This window comes from Phaseolus vulgaris, chromosome 8 (assembly GCF_051622355.1).
Source record: "Phaseolus vulgaris cultivar YP4 chromosome 8, ASM5162235v1, whole genome shotgun sequence".
Lineage (NCBI taxonomy): Eukaryota > Viridiplantae > Streptophyta > Magnoliopsida > Fabales > Fabaceae > Phaseolus > Phaseolus vulgaris.
In genome coordinates this window covers 9,112,160-9,132,442 of record NC_143505.1, presented here as the reverse complement: position 1 = coordinate 9,132,442, position 20,283 = coordinate 9,112,160, and the positions used below count along the sequence as shown (strand labels likewise).

Genomic DNA, 20,283 nt, shown 5'->3' with positions numbered 1-20,283 from the left:
TTCTTGAATGAAAATAAGCTAAGAGTAGTTTTTTCAAGAACAATGTTTTTACAAAAATCAAGTTCTATCATTTTTCATCTTTATTTTAAAATTCAATGTTTTCTTAAATTATCAATAGTTAAAATTAGCATTATATCACCATACAAATTATTTTCTATAAATTTAAATATTATTTACATTTAAAATAATTTACTTTCTCAAATTTTAGTTATAATCTATGTACCACAGACACTGACACTGATACGACAACGAACACGGACACGAAGATACATATAATGTCTAAAATGTAGGACACGGGGACACAGATTTATATATTATATAATTATGAATTATATAAATTGACAATAAAGATTTATGTGCACAAGTATATTCCAGATTATTTTTTGGAGCAGAAAAATATTTTTCATTACTGGTTCAAAAGGATTTGTTTCTTATTTTTATAATCGTAATAAAAATTTATACAATAAGTTTGAGTTTTTAGAAAATTAATGTATTTTTCCTTTTTAAAATTGTGTTAGAACTGTACTAGAATTGTCAGAAATCTAACAAATATTTTTTGAATTGGACACTTCGCATATACATATCCTACAAGTGTCACATGAATATCAGTGTCCGATACGATTATCCAACGACACGATATTTAAGAGAAGTGCTAGTAATGCATAGGTTATAATACAACTTACATATTTCATAACGTTTATTTAATATAAATTGAAGTTATATGAAATAAGGTATCATCCTTTGCATTACACAAACTAATGTAATACCGTATAAGCTATAATTTAGAGTTTATGCTTTCACATTGATATATATAACACTAAATTTTATAATAAATAAATTACCTGAATATATAAAATATTATAAACACATATAAATATTATATTTTAGATTTACAAGAAACCCTTTATATCCTTATCATCATATTAAACAAGCTTAATAAAATAACTTATCCTTACTTTTGTAATAGTTTAACTTTTCATTATATGATTCATTGTGCGTGTGGAATATCTCATTTCTTATTAACATAAGTTGACATTTTCTTGTTCCTGGTTCAACTTTCTCGGTCGTAATTAATAGAGAATTCAAAACGCTTAGTCATCAGAAGAAGTTGATTCTTGTACGCAAAGAAAATGTATCCCTACAATAACATGCTTCACCATTGCAGATAACAAAGTTTCAGTTTCTGACTCTGCAAATTAAACTATCATATTCTTCTGCCTCATCCTTGAAACCATCAAATATGGCAAACCAATTATCACCACCCTTTGGCACCCCCATCATCGCCCCTCACTACTGTGCTCCAGGTATATATGATCGTATGCATCCATATTTGCAACGTATTCATATGTATAGTTTGATATACAGAAACTAAATTATTTTAAACTTCTTATTTCCCTTTTGCTGTCATTTAAGTTTTCTTTTAATATATGCCGTTTACGCTATCTCTTCATTCTTAATTATAATTCATCTTTATCTTGTTCATCCAGTTAGCTATGGTAATTCAAATTTGTTTATATTTGTTTTTGTAAATAATTGGTTAAGTGTAATAAAAAGAATTACACAACAATAAAAGTAAAAGATAAAAGATAAAATGACTCTTTGCAAAATTAATTAATTTCTGTGTAATTATGACTAAAAACTACTAAAGATATGTTTAATTATTTTAATTATTAACAAAATTGAAATAAAATTAATAGAATTAAAAAATTTATATTAATACTATAATTTTTTTTCTTATTATACTAAAATAAAATATATTTTATAATTAATTGATTATTTACTTTTTTGAATTAATTTATAGTGGTTATTTGTTAATTATATAATACTGGTCCAGATTCTGTTCATCTGATAATCACAAGGGAGAGGAGTATAGGTGAAAAATTCACTGTGACAAACAGCAATGGAAACATAGTTTTCAGTGTGAAGAGCAGTATCGTAAGCATCCGCAGACACATGTACCTGTTTGACGCTTCTGGAAATCCCATTGTTCATCTTCGCGGATCGGTTAGTTCATTCATATCTTCAAATTTTTTTATTTTTTTTTAGGTTTAATTACCTTTTTTTTCCTATATTTATAGTTAATAGTCAATTTGGTATAGTGGTTTTTAAAAAATTCAATTTGGTCCCTAAGTTTTTTAAAATGTATTCAAAATGTTTCTTTCTGTTAAATATCACCAAACGACCCTAATTCAGTATTCACTACAGTAATGTAAGCACAATCTACATAACTTACATATGTCTGTCACATAAGCACCACTTAATGTCGTTTAGTGATATTTAACAGAAATGATCATTTTGAATACATTTTAAAAAACTTAGGAACCAAATTGAATTTTTAAAAAACCACTGTATCAAATTAACTATTGACTATAAATATAGGGACGAAAAAGGTAATTAAATTTTTTTTTATTCAATAATGTAGGAGATGTCTTATAAATGATTTTATAAGATTAAATTAAATTTAAAATTTATATCATATTCTTAATATATGATATAAATATAAATTTTAAAAATTTATTATAACTAGAATTTGCTGAGATTTAAGTTTGAAAGTTGTTGGATCATACAGATATGGGGTGATAGTTGGAAAGCATTTAGAGGCCAAAGTGCAGAATCTAGGGATTTGATCTTTAGAAGAGAAAGATCCTCATTATTTCAGCTAAGGACGAAATTAAACGTGTTTTTGGCAAATAATCTCACTGGTGTTTGTGACTTCAAGGTCAAAGGAAATTGGTTTGGATCCTCTTGGGATGTTTACATAGGCGATTCCAACATTCTTGTTGCCCAGGTAATTTAATTTTAATACGTAATTATGATTTTGAAGGAAAAATAATATGATTATTTAATCACATTATATATATTACAGCTTCTTACTCATGGAAATAATTGCTGCTGCAGATAAGTAAAAAGCGTGTCCCCATATTCAGCAGAGAGAAGTACATGGTGACTTTACGTCCAAATATTGATCATGCATTTATTGTTAGTCTAATTGTAACTTGTTTTGTGAGATCTAACGGTGATGGCGGTGGTGATGGATAAATTTTATGTAATTGAATTAAGTTTAAAGTTTATTTTTAATATTTTAAAGTTTTAATTCATTATAATACGATAGATTATATTAAAATTATTTAAAAAAAATTATATGTGTATTTGATTCTTTTGATTATTATTATTTAATTATTTTGACATTTTGTGAATTTTTCAGTATTATTTAAAATTTTATTTTAAAATGTTATTCATGCATTAGTTATCATAAAGTAATTGAAGATTTCATGAGTGGCATCTTATGCATTAAAGAGGAAAGGTAGGTCCAATTATAAAATAGACACAATTTGCAAAAGGAAAGGGACGAAGAAGAAGGATTAACTAATCCACATCTCACAACTAGGCATACAACCTATATAGAACCTTTAATCATTTACCATTTTTTTTATAATCATGTTATAATGATTTTATTCTTATTATAAATATTATAATTTTATTAATTAATAGGAATATTATTATTAATAAAAATAATAATAACATTAATAAAAATAATATTAATAACATTAATAATAATAATTTAATAATATTATTATTAAGATATAATTATTTTTCCTATACAGGTCAATATTCAATTTACTATGTGCCTGATTCTAAAATTTTTTAAAAAAATATGCAATTAGGTCCTTTTTTAAATTTTTCCCAATGATATTAATTGTCGATGATGTAGCACAAACAATATCATTGGTATGCAACACATGGATGGTACACGTTGGCATTTTCCTCGTTGTTTGTTGTGTCATGGTTCACAATGGCACGTCCCTTGTCGCCTTCTGTGACGGAGGGGAGGGGAAATAAAGAAACAACGGAGGGAGCGAAGGTTGAAAGCGGCGAGGGCATTAAACGGAGGGAAGGGACCCAGTGCATGGAGCGCCGCCAGGATGCGTCGAAGATCGCTAAGATAGTGCAGTAGTGGAGGGATCCCAGACTAAGCCATCCGAGAAGAGGTTGGGAAGCAAAAGTTGATTACGTGGATTACTACCAGAACCATATTCCCACCACCTTTCCCTCTGCCGCCATCGCAGGGCTACTTCCTCCCTTTCACACCCACTTACGCCTTAGACAACAACATTTGTGTCGCTCCATCACCACATACCCATTCCATTTCCTTCTATTACCCCTACCAAAGTTAGGGATGGCAGAGCGGGCCAGCCCGCCCCGCATTGGCCCGCCCCGCGCTTGGCTCGCAAAAATGCGGGACGGGTTGGCCCGCTCCGCAAAGTTATTGCGGGCTAGAATTCCCAACCTGCCCCGCATAAGAGCTGGCCCGCAGGTTTGCGGGCCAGCCCGTGTTTTTTTTTTTAAATTAAATATTTATTTTTTTACATTTTGTTATTAAAAAATTGTCAAATTAAACCTATATATTTGTTATTATCAAACCTAATTTTTTTTCCTTCCTTTTCAAATATAGTCAAACATCAAAACATTAAGATAAATATCAAATATTACTATTCTTCCACTTCCAAAACATTAAAAATACCTAATTCCAAAACATTAAACATAAACATTAATTCAAAAACATTAAACATAAACATTATTGACATTCTTCCATTTCAATAACATTGGATGCCACCTTAGTAGAACCTTCATCAATTTTTTCATAATTATAATCTTCCCCGTCATCTGCATATATTAAAACAATGACAATTAATTAATTATCTTTTCATAAAAATAATACAATAAAAATAAGATAACTTTTGGCTCAATTGATGGTTTGGTCATGGGTAACTTCTAAAATACCCTCTGCTTACTTCTCCTTCTCTAACTGGTTGTCTTGCTCATTTATCGTGTTTGAAATTGATTTAATTGGCATGACCCAGTTTAGGTTGCCCTGCTGCTACTAAGTGTCAATATTTTTTTCTTGCGGGTTTGCGGGCCAGCCCGCCCCGCCCCGCAACTGGCCCGCAGGCTAATGCGGGGCGGGCTAATGCGGGTTAGCGGGTTGAAAAGGTCATCCCGCCCCGCGTTTTTTACTTGCGGGCCGCGGGCCGACCCGCACGGCCCGCCCCGCTTTGCCATCCCTAACCAAAGTGCATATCCCAATTACACCAATTTTGCTTCCAATCACCTTCCGTGCCACTAGCCTCTCTGCCTCCACTCTTCGGTCCTATGTCGATCATCAAGATGCAAAAAAAGATAAAATCCTGAAAAAATTTCTACGTGTACAATTCATCTTTGCATATCGATGACATTGTGTGACAAATCATTTCATTGGTGAAGATTTGATAGAATAAATTGCATATTTTTTTTAAAAGAATTGAGACTAAATTATTTTTTAAAAATCATTAAATTGAATATTAACTTTAAATGTGTAAAAAAAAATAATTAAACATAGTATTAATAATAATAATAATATTAAAATATTAATAAAAATATTAATAATTATAATAATAATATTATTATTAATATTGTTGATATTATTGTTATTAGTAATGTTATTAATATTATTATTATTTATAATATTAATATTATTATAATATGTATAGAAAATGAGTAATTAAGGCGTGACTTTATTTAGTTATCGATTGAATTATCATTATCTATGAATAATATTCTCAAAAAAATTACTGCCATAAAACATGAAAATTATACATACAGATACAGATTATGATTGTTGTCTAACTACTTTATTGTTACATGAAAAAAATTCACAAATAATTCGATTTTACCTACAAATAATAATACGTAGTATCTGCATATAAGTTTTCATTTATTCATGAATTCAAATTTATAGGTAATTATAATTAAATAATAATAAATTTTATTTTAATAAATAAAAGATAAACATAAAATCACTATGACCTAAAACAGATAAGAAAAATATATAAACATATTCCTATACTCGTGTAGTATTTAGACAACTCGTCTACTTTAGTAGAATGTATGTTCTGCATAAAAAAATACAAAAATAAAACTAGTATGTTGTTGTATCATATGTTATTATCTTCTCTTTATCTTTCTTTCGATATTGAAAAGATTATAAAATTGGTGATTCCCACTTATATTTTTTCTTTTTCCTCAACTTTATAAGAAATCATAATCAGAGCATAATTTGTCTTTTTCTATTCCATTTTTTTTTCTTATTTTTTCTCGTTCCAAATATAGTTTTATAATGTTTTTATGAAAACTGAAAATAAGAAAATTAAATATTACAAGATTATTTTATCCTTAGTGTCTCAGAATTTGACTTCTAAGTTTTTGTACCAAATATTTGGACTATAGTCATCCCCTGGTTTGGATAAGATTTGGTAAGAACATATTTATGATATTTTACTAAATCATAAGAAAAAGCTTAAATTCACTATTCTTTTACATATTTGTCAATTAGTTCGTAAAAATTCTAATACTGCATTATTTGGTTATTTAGTTTTTCAAAATTAACAATTTTAGTCTCACATAATATATCATTTAATTAGTAAAAAATATAAAAATATATTTTTAGTGATAATAAATATTAAATATTATTATTAAACATTACTATTAGTGCCATAACTAATGTGGTTATTATTAACTGTACCGAAATCAGACTAGACATAAGATTAAGAACAGATTAACAAACCTAAAGTGTACTAAAAAAATTAGGTAATATGTTTTTAATAACGATTCAAATGTTAATTTCACCCAATAATAATGAGTCTATAAAGAAAAAGTTACATTATTATAGTGCATTAATGACAACTTTTACAAGTGTCTTCTCGATCGAGAGCCTAAGAAGAAAGGAGAACTTGACTGGAGTGGAGGAGCAAGAGCAGATATTAAACCAAAACAAAATCGAGAAGTATAAGGAGGATTGTGAACTAACTCACTGAAACAGAGTTTAGCAGGTAGAAGAAGTTCTCTCAATCTCTTTTGTACGAGATCATTAACAAAATATGTGAATATTATTTTTTGTTAAAAATTGAATAAAAAAATTTATTTAATTTAAGAAAATAAAAAGCTAAATAGTGAAATTTTTTTATAAAAATAAAATTATTATTTCAAAAAAATATAACTTTTAAGCGTAAGAATAGATATAATAAGAAGCACAAAATAATAATAAATACAGTAAAAAAATACATTGTACTACCTACCAGATTACCAAGAAACCGACATGGCCGAATAGCTGAGAAGGTCGATTGATTCCCCTAACCCAAACACAACCCATAAGCTTACAATTAACTGTAAGCCTAAGTGTGCGTGGGATAACATATTATGGGTGGTGACCGGTTAAGGTCAACAAATACTCGTTAGGATAGGATCAAAATGGCTCTGATACCATATTACGGAGTGGACTTTAAGCCTAACTCAATCCCATAAAACCGGCTCAATGAAGTGAGGTTTGCACCCACTTATATACTATGAAATGTCTTAATCTCTAGTCGATGTGGGATTTCCATCAATACCGAAGAAGACAAACGAAGAAGAGTTTCAAAGAATGATGAGAAAGATTAAAGAAGAGATAGAGGTGTTGAGAAGGGAAAATGCTCGGATAAACATGTTTAGTAAAATAACTTATCCTTATTATATATGATTCATTGTGCGTGTGGAATATTCTCATTTCCTATTAACAGAGGTTGACATTTCCTGGTTCAACTTTCTCGGTCGTAACTACTAGAGAATTCAAAACGATTAATCATCACAAGAAGTTTGATTTTTATACGCAAAGAAAAGCTATCCCTACAATAACATGCTTCACCATTGCAGATAAGAAAGTTTCAGTTTCTGATTCTGCAAATTAAACTATCATATTCTTCTGCCTCATCCTTAAAACCATCAAATATGGCAAACCAATTATCACCACCCTTTGGCACCCCCATCATCGCCCCTCACTACTGTGATCCAGGTATATATGATCGTATGAATACATATTTGCAACGTATTCATATGTATAGTTTGATATACAGAAACTAAATTATTTTAAACTTCTTATTTCCCTTTTGCTGTCATTTAAGTTTTCTTTTAACACATGTCGTTTACGCTATCTCTTCATTCTTAATTATAATCCATCTTCATCTTGTTCATCTTGTTCAAATCGTTTATATTTGTTTTTGTAAATAATTATAATAAAAAGAATTACACAACAATAATTTTGTTATATTTTAAATTTATAAAGTAAAAAGTAAAAGATAAAATGACTCCTTCCAAAATTAATTTCATATTAATATTTTTTTTTTGTAATTGTGACTAAAAACTACTAAAAAGATGTTTAATTACTTTAATTATTAACAAAATTAATAGAATTTCAAAATTTATACTAATACTATAATTTTTTCCTTATTATACACTAAAAAGAAAATATGTTTTCTTTTATATAATATATGAGGAAATACAAATCTTAGTTATAAATCGATTGTTGAATTAGATTTAAAAAGTTCATCTCTTAATACTCTGGAATAATCATCACATAAGATAGATCATACTAAAATGTCTCAATTTTAATTTTTTTATATGTGTATTTGACTTTTTGATTATTATTATTTAATTGTTTTGACATTTTGTGAATTCTTCATTGTTATTTAAAATTTCATTTTAAAATGTTATTCATGAGTGGCATCTTATGCATTAAAGAGAAAAGGTAGGTCCAATTATAAAATAGAGACAATTTGCAAAAGGAAAGGGATGAAGAAGAAGGATCTCTGACCTCACCTAAAAAATGGCCATATAATACTGGTGTAGTAAGATCCATGAAAAGCTTAACCTAGGAGTAAATCTCTTCCTTCAATTCACCAACCTGCATCACCTTCAGAGGAACATTCTCGAAGGTTAGTACAAATGTCAAAGAATTCTCAATGATACCGCTTTCTGGTACGGAATAGAGGAATCTACATCTCACGGGGTATAATTTACCTTATTCATTTCTATATTTACATCAATATTTAATTTAGTATATTGGTTTTTTAAAAAATCAATTTAGTCTTTATATTCTTTTAAATGTATTCAAATTGATCCTTTTTGTTAAGTTACATCAAACAGTGTCAAGTGGTGCGTATGTGACAGAGAGAATGAGTGATGTGGGTTGTCAATTAAAAGACACATCAGATTGGGTGTTTATACACAAGGAAATCTTAATTTAGCTGTAAACAAATATTGAAGGTTATAAGTGGACACTAAATAGTGTTCATTAAACCTTCATTATTAAAATACATTAAATAAGGTGTGAGGAAAGCGTGAGTTATTCTTACGTAAACTTAAAAAAAAAATGGTTACGTTGCTGAAATGGTAGCTACTAAAATTATAAAAATAATTAAAATTTAAATATTTGAAGGTTAAGCCCACGCTAAAAGTTTTAAAATTAAATTTAAATAATAGGAAGGTTAAGCCCACGCAAATTACACACAAATAATTAATTTTTATTTTTGCTTTACTTTAATCCCTTCTTTTCTTTTTCTTCTTTCATTTTTCAATTCGGAAGCAATTCTCTCCACGCAATACTCACTTCACTCCACTTTTCCTCAGCATCAGCAACATTCTCACATCTTCCCTCCATTCGAATCTCTCTATGTTGAGCATTCAAGCATTGCGACCGGAGTACTCTCTCTGTTGAGCATTCAAGCATTGTAACCGGAGTACGACCATGTTCTTGATTGTGCCCTAACACCGTAAGTTTCGCATTTCCTTTCGTTTTCAATCCATCTCGATTGTGCCCTAACACTGTGTTTTTGGTTGCTGGGTTATTAGATTTAGTCACTGGTTATGCCTTCTTTTAGGCATTTTCAATACTGTTTGGTTTTTGGTATTTTGTAGCTGGTAGTGGTTCCTATAATGAATATGGAGTAAGTAGTATGGGAAAGAAAGCAATAGAGAGGAAAGGATATAGGGTGCGAAGTAGGGGGTTAGAGAGGATCTTTATGTAATATAAGAGACTCAAAAGTTCACTGTTCCTGCAAACACAAATAATAGTATATTGAGTGAAAGAGTGAGGGTATGGAGTGAGATAGAGATACATGTATCTGCAAGATCAATGGAGAATCAAAGAGGTTGTCGCCTTCATTAATGGCAGAGTTTGGATCCTTTGTCTGTCGATGGCCAAAATTGATCTTCTTGTTCTTCTTGTTTCTAGATATTATTGCTTACATAACCAGGAAAAGTAGATTGGCCGGAGAGTTTTTTAAAAGTTACATGATTTGTGCTCAAATCAAAGTAATAATATCAGCCACATTTGTGTCTGAACTTCAAGTGTTATTTTGTTTTTCAGTACTATGCAAGAGGGGATGCGTGGCATCTTCCAGATGGAGCTTATGAAGCAATTACTCTTCTCAAGGATGCTGGAGGTAACAATTATTTATAGTTATCTGGAAAAAGTAACATTGTTAACAACTTAAACGCCATCATTTACTACTTACTTTGAAGTTAGTCCTTACTAACGTGACAAGCAGTACGCAGTTAAGATGGCTGTTGTATCCAATTTTGACAACCGCTTAAGGAAGCTACTGAAGGATCTTAATGTCTTAATTCTGTGAGTATCGGTTATTCCTTCATTGTGCTGTTACTTAGCTATATGGAAAATTTGAACATTTTTTCCAGGAGGTGACTATGATTGCCTGTTGAACCTTAGTTTGAAGAAATTTCACAAATTCTGATGCATACATAGCTTTCAATGTATCATTTTCTGGTTTTCACCTCAGGTTTGATGCGGTCATTATATCATCAGAGGTCGGATATGAAAAACCAGATTCAAGAATATTCCAAGCTGCTCTAGGTATAAATGATTATTAGTTTTACTTTAATAAATTCCATTTTGCATTAACCCCCTCCTTCTTCACAGCATTCTTCACTATCATTAGCATAAATAAAAGAACAGTTACTTGTTTACAAGGCATAGTATCTTTCATCTTTGTAATCTGCTTTTGACTTTCATGTGGAATATGGTAGATATTTTTGCTTGAGTTGTTAGTTAAAATACCTTCTTTTATTGAGGCTTTTGTTTTGCTTCATTTTGCATCCTTTAATCTTATTATTATGTGCTCAATAGTTAGAGATACTCTGAAATAATTAGTCAAAACCAGGCAGCATTTTTTATTCTTTTCTGAAGATATACCTGCAATATATGACTACCAGAGGCCAGTTTAGATCAAATTCTTCAAATACGAGAAAAGGAAAAATTAAATTAAATTATTGAAAAGTTAAAATTTACTTGTGCATAAGTTGAAGATTAACTTTAGGAAAATTAATGAGAGGGCTTTTATAAAGCAATTTATCTATAAACTAATTTTAGTTTGAGAAATGTTTTTAATTTTTTCTTTTTATTTTGATCACTTACAAATACTTTTGGAAGAAGTTCATCTAAGAAATCCTTAGACATAAGAGGGTCTTGTAAAAAATTGCAGTGCTTAAATGGATAGTACATAAATTAACTGTTTATTTATGGATATGACTTCAATCCTTTTCTCCTCATTTAAATGTAAACAAAACATCATAAAAATCATTTCTTTGGAGTGCAGCAAACTATTCATGCTGCCCTTTGTTGTTGCAATAATGCTAAATTGATTGATTCTTGTTGCCAATGTTTTCCGTTTCCTAGATCAAGTAAATGTGGAGGCTTCCAAAGCCTTACACATTGGAGATGATGAAAAGGCAGATAAACTGGGGGCTAATGATGTGGGAATTGATTGCTGGTAAGAGCTTTTCGTCTGAAGTAAACATCCCTTGTTTATATAGATATAAAAGTCTCATGATATTATTTTTTGTTCAATTTTTAATAATGATTTAAGTTTATTTGTGAAAGTAGGTTATGGGGTATCGATGTGAAGACATTCTCCAATATACAAAATCGCATTCTCAATTCAGTGGCATAACTGATGTCGCTTGTAACTCCAATATACTAACATTTTGTTCAATCTGTTCTTGCAGGTTATCGGAATCGATCTGTTATCTCAATCTTTGTTACCAGCCATTGTTGAGCTTGCTGAGGATAGGCATTGGAGGGTCCGACTTGCAATTATAGAATATATACCCTTATTGGCAAGTGTCATTGCCTTTCAATGTTCAATCACAAACTTCTTCATTTTGGTGTAATTAGATTCACTGTGGAAATCAATCCAAAAATTAGAAATGATATTGTTTTATATTTGGATTATGCATGAATTTGTTTTGTTGTTCTAGAGTTATTGTTTTATATTGGCCTCGTGCACTATGTCATCAATTCAGCACTATTTTCTCTTATTCCTTATGCAATATACATACATCATGCATGATGAAAACTTCATGTTGACCAATGATATGGCCAATATAGTGTGTGCAGGATAATCCATACCTTTTCAGCTAGTTTTGATATTGATTAGAATTTAAAACTGAACAGGTTTTTGACTTGGGCCTGTGCCTCTTTCATCTACATAAAACATTAAAAGTTTGTATATGGAGCTATCCTAAGGCTTCTTTCATCTACAGTGAAACAGAAAAAGTTTGTAAATGTGGTTATTCTCTTTTAGGGTATATGCAGTGACATCTGCAATTTAATTAGTAACTCCATAGAGGATTCTGTGTGATCAATATACAATTTTGAATATAATCCTCTCTTTAACATATAAGAGCCAAGATGTTATACCATATGATTTAAATGTTTGTGTATGTAGCTATCCTTAAACCTTTGTTGCTGTTGTACGATCCCCAGTTTTAGATACTATGTTATGTGTCCAGAGAAACTAGATAAGCAATATATTCATGGAATCCAGAGAAGATGATCATGGAAGCTAGAGAACCAGCCTATCAAACTACTCATTCACAATTGTGGTCATCCAGCTAAATTACTAACTTAAGCATAACTTAAGCTAGAGAACCAGTCGTTGGGTGCATAACTTTCTATAATAAAAATATTTATTATAGAACAAAGTTTCTTAAATGTATTAAAATGATAGTTTTTTCATTGCATATGTTTCGATAAAACATAACTAGTAAGCAGCGCAAATGTTAGTCACTAAGAATAATGAAATCACTAAGATAACCAAGCTAACTAATTAATGCCCATCTTCCGGTGCTTAAACACTTTTTATTCATCAATATAATAATTTATTCATTACTTTTGTTTTTTAGTTTTTAACTTATCAATTCATTGATGTTTTTTTCTTTTTAATGCTATTGCAAAAAAAAAAGCAAATTAAAAAATATTAATATTTAATATTTAAAATCCAAACTTTTATTTAAAAGTGGAGTTCAATAGCGGCCAAAAATAGTGCATACAAAAAAGAAATTATGTGTCCACATATCCAAGGTTAAGCCCATTCTAATTTCATTGTCACTTTACCAAGGTCAAGCCCTCGCTTTATTCTAATTTTATTGTCCCACTATCCAAGGCTAAACCCACGCTTTATTTTTAATTTTATTGTCCCCTTATCCAAGGCTAAGCCCACGCTAATTTTATTGTCCCCCTAGCTAAGCCTAAGCCCTCACTTTCTGTCCAAGGCTAAGCTCCCGCTTAAGTTAACATTTGTAATTTTTTATGTTGGCAACTTGTAGGCAAAGCCCACGCAAGCCAACTTATTGCGACGTCATGCACCCGACAATTATTTTTGCGACAAGGATATTAGCTTCAAAGTTGTGTGAAGGCAAAGCCCACGTTAATTGCATCTTTGCGTGGGCTTTTTGTGATTAGTGTCCGCCTTTGGCTCTTTCTAATAAAAGTTTTTTTTGTAGTGTCAGGGTTCAGAGGCATGAGATTGAGCTTGTCAGAGATTAATAAAGTGTGGTGGTTAGGGTTTCTGTTTTATCGTAAACTATTGGATGGTGGCTTCTTCACAAATACAAGTTGACAGATACGAGGGTCGTTTGTGGTGGAGTCCAGCGTTGTGATTCGTTCACAGGTTCGTTCGTAGCTTCATTCGTGGTGGGAATGTTTGCCTAACCTTATAAACGACCAAGCACGAAACTGCACCACGCTCAACAATGGTTGCACCTCCCACAATCGTTGTCCCACACAATCGCACTTCACGAGCTCAGGATCACACCTCACAGATTGAACCCTAAACCCCAATCGCACCTCACGGGATCGCACCTCATAAACTCACTGCTTGCAATTAAAAAATCTTAACCCCCAATTGATTTTTCCCTAAACTAATCTTTCATGCCTCCAAACCCTAAACACCCAATCTGATATGTATTTTAATTGACAGTCCACATCACCCATTCTCTGCCACATACGCACCACTTGACGTCGTTTGTGCGACTTAACAGAAATGACCAATTTATATACATTTTAAAAAACATAGAGACCAAATTGATTTTTTTTTAAAACCACCATACTAAATTAAATATTGGCCATAAATATAGAGACGAATAAGGTAATTATACCCACAAATATAAATACAACCTATATAGAACCTTTAATTGTTTACCAATTTTTTTTATAATCTCGTTATAGTTATTATTATTTTATTAATTAATAGAAATATTATTATTAATAAAAATAATAGTAACATTAATAATAATATTAATAACATTAATAATATTATTAATAACATTATTAATAACATTAATAATAATATTAATAATATTATTAATAACATTAATAATAATAATAATAATTTAATAATAATATTAATAACAATATTATTAAGGTATAATTGTCTTTTTGTCCCTACATTTAGGGTCATTATTCAATTTACTATATGATTTCTAAAAAAATCAATTTGGTCTCAAAGTTTTAAAAACAATATGCAATTGGGTCCCTTATGTTAAATTTTCACCAATGGCATTGATTGTTGATGATGTGGCACACACAATATCATTGGTATGCAAACACGGATGGTACATGATGCCATGTTCCTCGTTGTTTGTTGCGTCATCGTTCACAATGGCACGTTCCTTGTCACCTTCTTCGATGGAGGGGAGGGGAAAGAAGAGACGACAGAGCGAGCAGAGGTTGTAAGCGATGAGAGTGTTAAACGGAGGGAAGGGGCCCAATGCATGGAGTGCCGCCAGGACACGATTGTTGTGAGAGTCCATGACGAGGACCAAGATGATGACATTTTCTAGGAGGGAGGGGTCAGAGACTAAGGTTTCGACCACGCCTGTGTCAAAGACCGCGAAGATAATACGGTAGTGGAGGGATCCCAACCTAAACCATCTGAAAAGAGGTTGGGGAGCGGAAGTTGATGACGTGGATTACCACCTTTCCCTCCGCCGCCGTCACAAGGCTACTTCCTCCCTTTCACACTCACTTACGCCTTAGACAACAACATTTGTGTCGCTCCATCGTCGCATACCCATTCCATTTCCTTCTATTACCCCAACTAGAGTGCCTATCTAATTACGCCAATTTTGCTCCCAATCACCTTCATTATAAACCTTTCTACCACCCTCAACCTAATGTGTGGCACACTGCCACTGGCGCCTCTGCCTCCACTCCTCTGCCCTATGTCGATCACCAAGACGCAAAGAAGATAAAACCCTAAAAGTTGGTTTCTACGTGTACAGTCCATGTTTGCATATCAATGACATTGTGTGTGCCAAATCATCACCAGTTAACACCATTGGTGGAAATTTGACAGAAAGAATCACACTACAAAAAAAAGGATTTTAACGGAGGTTATTTAGCAGAGGTTAATATAACCCTAGGAATTGATTTAATTAACATAGTTTTTTTTAACCTTCATTAAGTTCCAAAGGTTATTCTAAAACCTCAGCAAAATAATGGAGGTTTTTTTAACCTTCGTTAAATTTCAAAGGTTTATTTTAAAATCTCAGTACAATAAGGAATATTTTTTTTTAACTTTTGTATATTCCAAAGGTTTATTCTAAAATCTCATCAAAATAACGGAGGTTTTTTTAACCTTCGTTAAATTCCAAAGGTTTATTCTAAAACCTCAGCAAAATAACAGAGATTTTTTTAACGTTCTTCAAATTTCAAAGGTTTATTTTAAAACCTCAACAAAATAACAGAATTTTTTTAACTTTTGTTAAATTCTAAAGATTTATTCTAAAACCTCAATAAAATAACAGAGGTTTTTTTTACCTTCGTTAAATTCTAAAGATTTATTGTATAACATCAATAAAACACTCCAGATTTTTCAAACTTCAATAAATAAATATAATTAAATCTATTTATAAATAAATAATTAAAAATTACATAGTTTTAATATATGTAAAACTAAATTCTCTAAATTTTTGAAAGTGTAACTTTACATTACAAATAAGTTTTCTAAAGTTTCAAAATTTTATTTTAAAAACAACAAAATAACCTTGGATAATAAGTATTTCAACAACTAATCTTGGATAATAATTATTTCAACAACTAATCTTGGATAATAATTATTTCAACAATATTTGCATATTTTTTATGATTGATGGTAGTTGGTTTATATAATTCCTAGTTTTTTTTACGAGCTTATACTTCAAAAAAACTGACTTATTTTGTTTTAGCTTTTGATGTATGTGTATTTTATGTGCACTTTTAGTTTTAGTTATAATTATTAATATTTAATTATCATAATTTTGAAATATTTTAAATTAAGACATTTATTTTAAAATGCATCTAATAATTAATTATCTGTGAAAGTGATAAGTAATAAAGTTAATTTCTCCTCGCAATATGTTCTTGTAATCTTTAACCAAGAACACACATGCAATCAAGGCCACATCTGATAGATAATGCAATTATTTAGGATATATAAAGCAATGATAAACACCAGTTGTTGTAGAGCTAGGTAACAGTGGGTTGTGATGTGACCCATTGTATTTAACTAGGGCTCTGAAAGACTTTTCCTAAGGTTTAAAAAAATATCGGGAAACACGTTCCCCAGGAATGGTTTAGCAGATAAAACTACAACCCTGGATAAATGACTTAATAGAAGTTTTAACCTTGGATAATGGAAAAATAAAGCCCCGTTAAAATCATTTTTTCTTACCGTGTCAAATTACATACTTTTAAAAAAAAAATGGAACCAAATTGGTTTTTTAAAAATCAGTAAATTTAATATTAACATTAAATGTAGGGACAAAAAGATAATTAAACCTAATATTAATAATGATATTATTAATAATAATATTACTAATAACAATATTATTAAAAATATTAATAAAAATAATAGTAATTATAATAATATTATTAATAGAATATTAATAATAATAATAATATTAATATTAATAATAAAAGCATTAATAATAATAATAAAGCATTAATAATAATAATAATAATAAAACGATTATTAATAATAATAATAATAATAAAAGCATTATTATTAATAATAAAATAATTGGTATTATTATCTATACCTATATATAAAGGGGATTCCCCTCTTAACTGCTCTTAATTTTGTTTCCTATTTTATCCTTATATTAGTATTTAATTTTATTATTGTATTATGGTCATTGTGTTATTTCTTATTCCCCTCTTAACTGCTCTTAATTTTTTTCCCATTTTATCCTTATATTAATATTTAATTTTATTATTGTATTATGGTCATTGTGCCCTTTCTTATTTTTTCTACAATATTTGGTATACGTAGTGGGGCGGTTTTGAATTGAAAGAGAGGTGGAAAAGCGGTTTTGAATTGAAAGAGATGTGGAGGAACAATTATGAATTGAAAGAGAGGTGGATGAACGATTATGAATTAAAAGAGAGGTGGAGGAGTGGTTATGAATTGAAAAAGATAATTTATTTTGAAAATTAATTGCATAAGGAGAGAGTGTTTGTTGTATGAGAGATAAATAAATTTAATAAAATATTTGAAATAAATGGAGCAACCGTTTGAATTGAAAGAGATAATTTATTTTGAAAAATAATTGCCTAATGAGAGGGAGTGTTTGTTTTATGAGAGAGAAATAAATATTAGGAAATGTGAGTAGTGGCCAAACGTGAACAATTTGATTATTACTGAGCGGTTACCACTTTCTTCCGTAGTTTTCACCGTCACCATTTACATCCACTTTCTAATGAAGGAGTAGTTTTCACCAGTTACATCCACTCCCTTATAAGGAGTAGTTGAACGGTTACCACTTTCTTCCACTTCCTTATAAGGAGTAGTTTTCACCAGTTGCATCCAAAGAAAAAAAAATGCTCCTAAATTTTGACACATTTTGAACCTTCTTCCTTCACGCTCCATGTTCTTCTCCTACTCTCACTCATCTTAGTCCCTCTTCAATCACCATTGTACAACAACCACCATTGTTTCCTCCTTCTCGCACTTCCCAAAGCGTTCGAAGCAGAGACGTGTCTCATTGTTATAGAATTTGTACATTTTTGTTTCTATTGTTTTCTTAATTTTTTTTATATTTTTGTATGAACCCTAACCCCAACTTTGCGGGAAAAGTTTTTATGTCTACTGATGCTTTGATCTATTAGATATTACATAAGTTGGAAGTTTGGTAATTTGTATATAATTTATTATTTTATTTTTTTCAACTTCTTTGCCATGGAAGATGTGGATTCAATTGATAAGGTGATAGATTCTACCACTTCCAACATACAACCATTTGCATTATGTTTTGACATTGTTTGCTGGTCCATTTTTTAAACCTTAATTTTAATCTTGATAACCTTAAAAAGTTAAAGATTACACTAAGTTAAATCAAAATTTAATATTAAAAACAATAAAATGAAAATATAAAAAAATTAACATAAAATCTTAATAAAACTATTATTAATGGTGCATTTAGATAATTTACATATCTTCTTATATAATTTAATATTTATTAAAATTATATGAATATATAAATAGTAAAAATGAAAAATGCGGATACACAGACACGTGAGTGTCTATGTTCCCGCTAGTTAATATAATATTGTTGATATTATTGTTATTAGTAATAATAATATTGTTATTAATATTATTATTACTATTATTGTTACCCATAATATTAATATTATTATAATATATATGAAAAAATAGTAGGTAACGGGTGACTTTATTTATTTAACGATTCAATATCATTATTTACAAATAATATTTTCTAAAAATTTTCCGCTACAACGCATGAAAGTTACATATAAATTTTATCTATGATTGTTCTTAAGCTACTTTACTGTTATACATATAAAAAAAAATTCACAAATAACTCAATTTCACCTACAAATAATACTAGTAACGCAATATCCACATATAATTTTTTATATATTTATGGATTTAAATTCGTAAGTAATTATAACTAAATAATAATAAATTTTATTCTAATAAATAAAAGATAAACGTAAAATCACTATGAACTAAACAGATAAGAAAAAAATATAAACATATTCCTATACTCGTGTAGTATTTAGACAACTCATCTATTTTAGTAGAATGTATGTTCCATAAAAAATATTACAAAAATAAAACTAGTATGTTGTAGTATCATATGTTATTATCTTCTCTTTATCTTTCTTTCTATATTGAAAGATTATAAAATTGGTGATTCCCACTTATATTTTTTCTTTTTCCTCAACTTTATAAGAAATCATAATCAGAGCATATTCTGTCTTTTTCCTATTCCATTCTTTTTTTTTTCTTTTTTTTTCTCGTTCCAAATATAGTTTTACAATGTCTTTATGAGAACTGAAAATAAGAAAATTAAATATTACAAGATTATTTTAGCCTGGTGTCTCAGAATTTGACTTTTAAGTTTTTTACCAAATATTCGTCCCCTAGTTTGGATAAGATTTGGTAAGAGCATATATATGATATTTTACTAAATAATAAGAAAAAACTTAAATTCACTCTTCTTTTTACATATTTGTCAATTAATTCATTCAAATTCTAATACTACATTATTTGGTTATTTAGTTTTTCAAAATTAACAATTTTAGTCTCATATAATATATCATTTAATTAGTAAAAAATATAAAATACATTTTTAGTAAAAACAAAATATTAAATATTACTATTAAACATTACTATTAATGTTATAACTAACATTGTTATTATTAATTGTCCTGATCGAAATCAAACTAGACATAAACATCTTGATATTCGGTTCTCGTTGATCAACATGTTCATATACATGATGTGGACTTCCACACTAAGTATCAAACTTTTGCAAATTTGCTGTACACACAAATCTCTTCCATACATAATTTTTCTCAATTAAGATTCTTTTTCCTACCCCATTTTTTTAAATTAAGTTAAACATAAGTTTATTTACTAAAATAGAATTAACTATGAAAAGTGTGTTTGGATTTCTCTTTCAAATCTAGTTAAAAACAAAATTTACTCTAAACTATGATAACTTAAAACTATTATAAGTTTTTCTTCAATTTCAATTGAGTTTAATTTTAATTTAATTTTTTATTTAAAATTCAAAACACACATTGAATCATTGTCATACATATAGTTTATCTAAATAAAATACAACTAA

At 29.4% G+C, this 20,283-nt stretch overlaps 2 protein-coding genes across 2 annotated transcripts; both read left to right on the top strand.

The window, feature by feature from the left end:
* The first annotated feature begins 1,150 nt into the window (after positions 1-1,150).
* On the top strand, positions 1,151-3,188 carry LOC137826958 (protein LURP-one-related 15). The gene is made up of 4 exons (XM_068633122.2): positions 1,151-1,304; positions 1,835-2,004; positions 2,570-2,788; positions 2,899-3,188. Exons 1-4 carry the CDS (start codon positions 1,241-1,243, stop codon positions 3,037-3,039), a joined length of 594 nt encoding a protein of 197 aa, XP_068489223.2. The 5' UTR covers positions 1,151-1,240; the 3' UTR covers positions 3,040-3,188.
* A 4,612-nt stretch (positions 3,189-7,800) lies between these two features.
* LOC137824771 (uncharacterized) lies at positions 7,801-11,855 on the top strand. The gene is made up of 7 exons (XM_090294008.1): positions 7,801-7,864; positions 9,766-9,839; positions 10,217-10,292; positions 10,405-10,477; positions 10,647-10,720; positions 11,543-11,636; positions 11,750-11,855. The coding sequence occupies exons 1-7, from the start codon at positions 7,801-7,803 to the stop codon at positions 11,814-11,816; spliced, it is 522 nt and encodes a 173-aa protein (XP_090150134.1). The 3' UTR covers positions 11,817-11,855.
* The last annotated feature ends 8,428 nt before the right edge of the window (positions 11,856-20,283 follow it).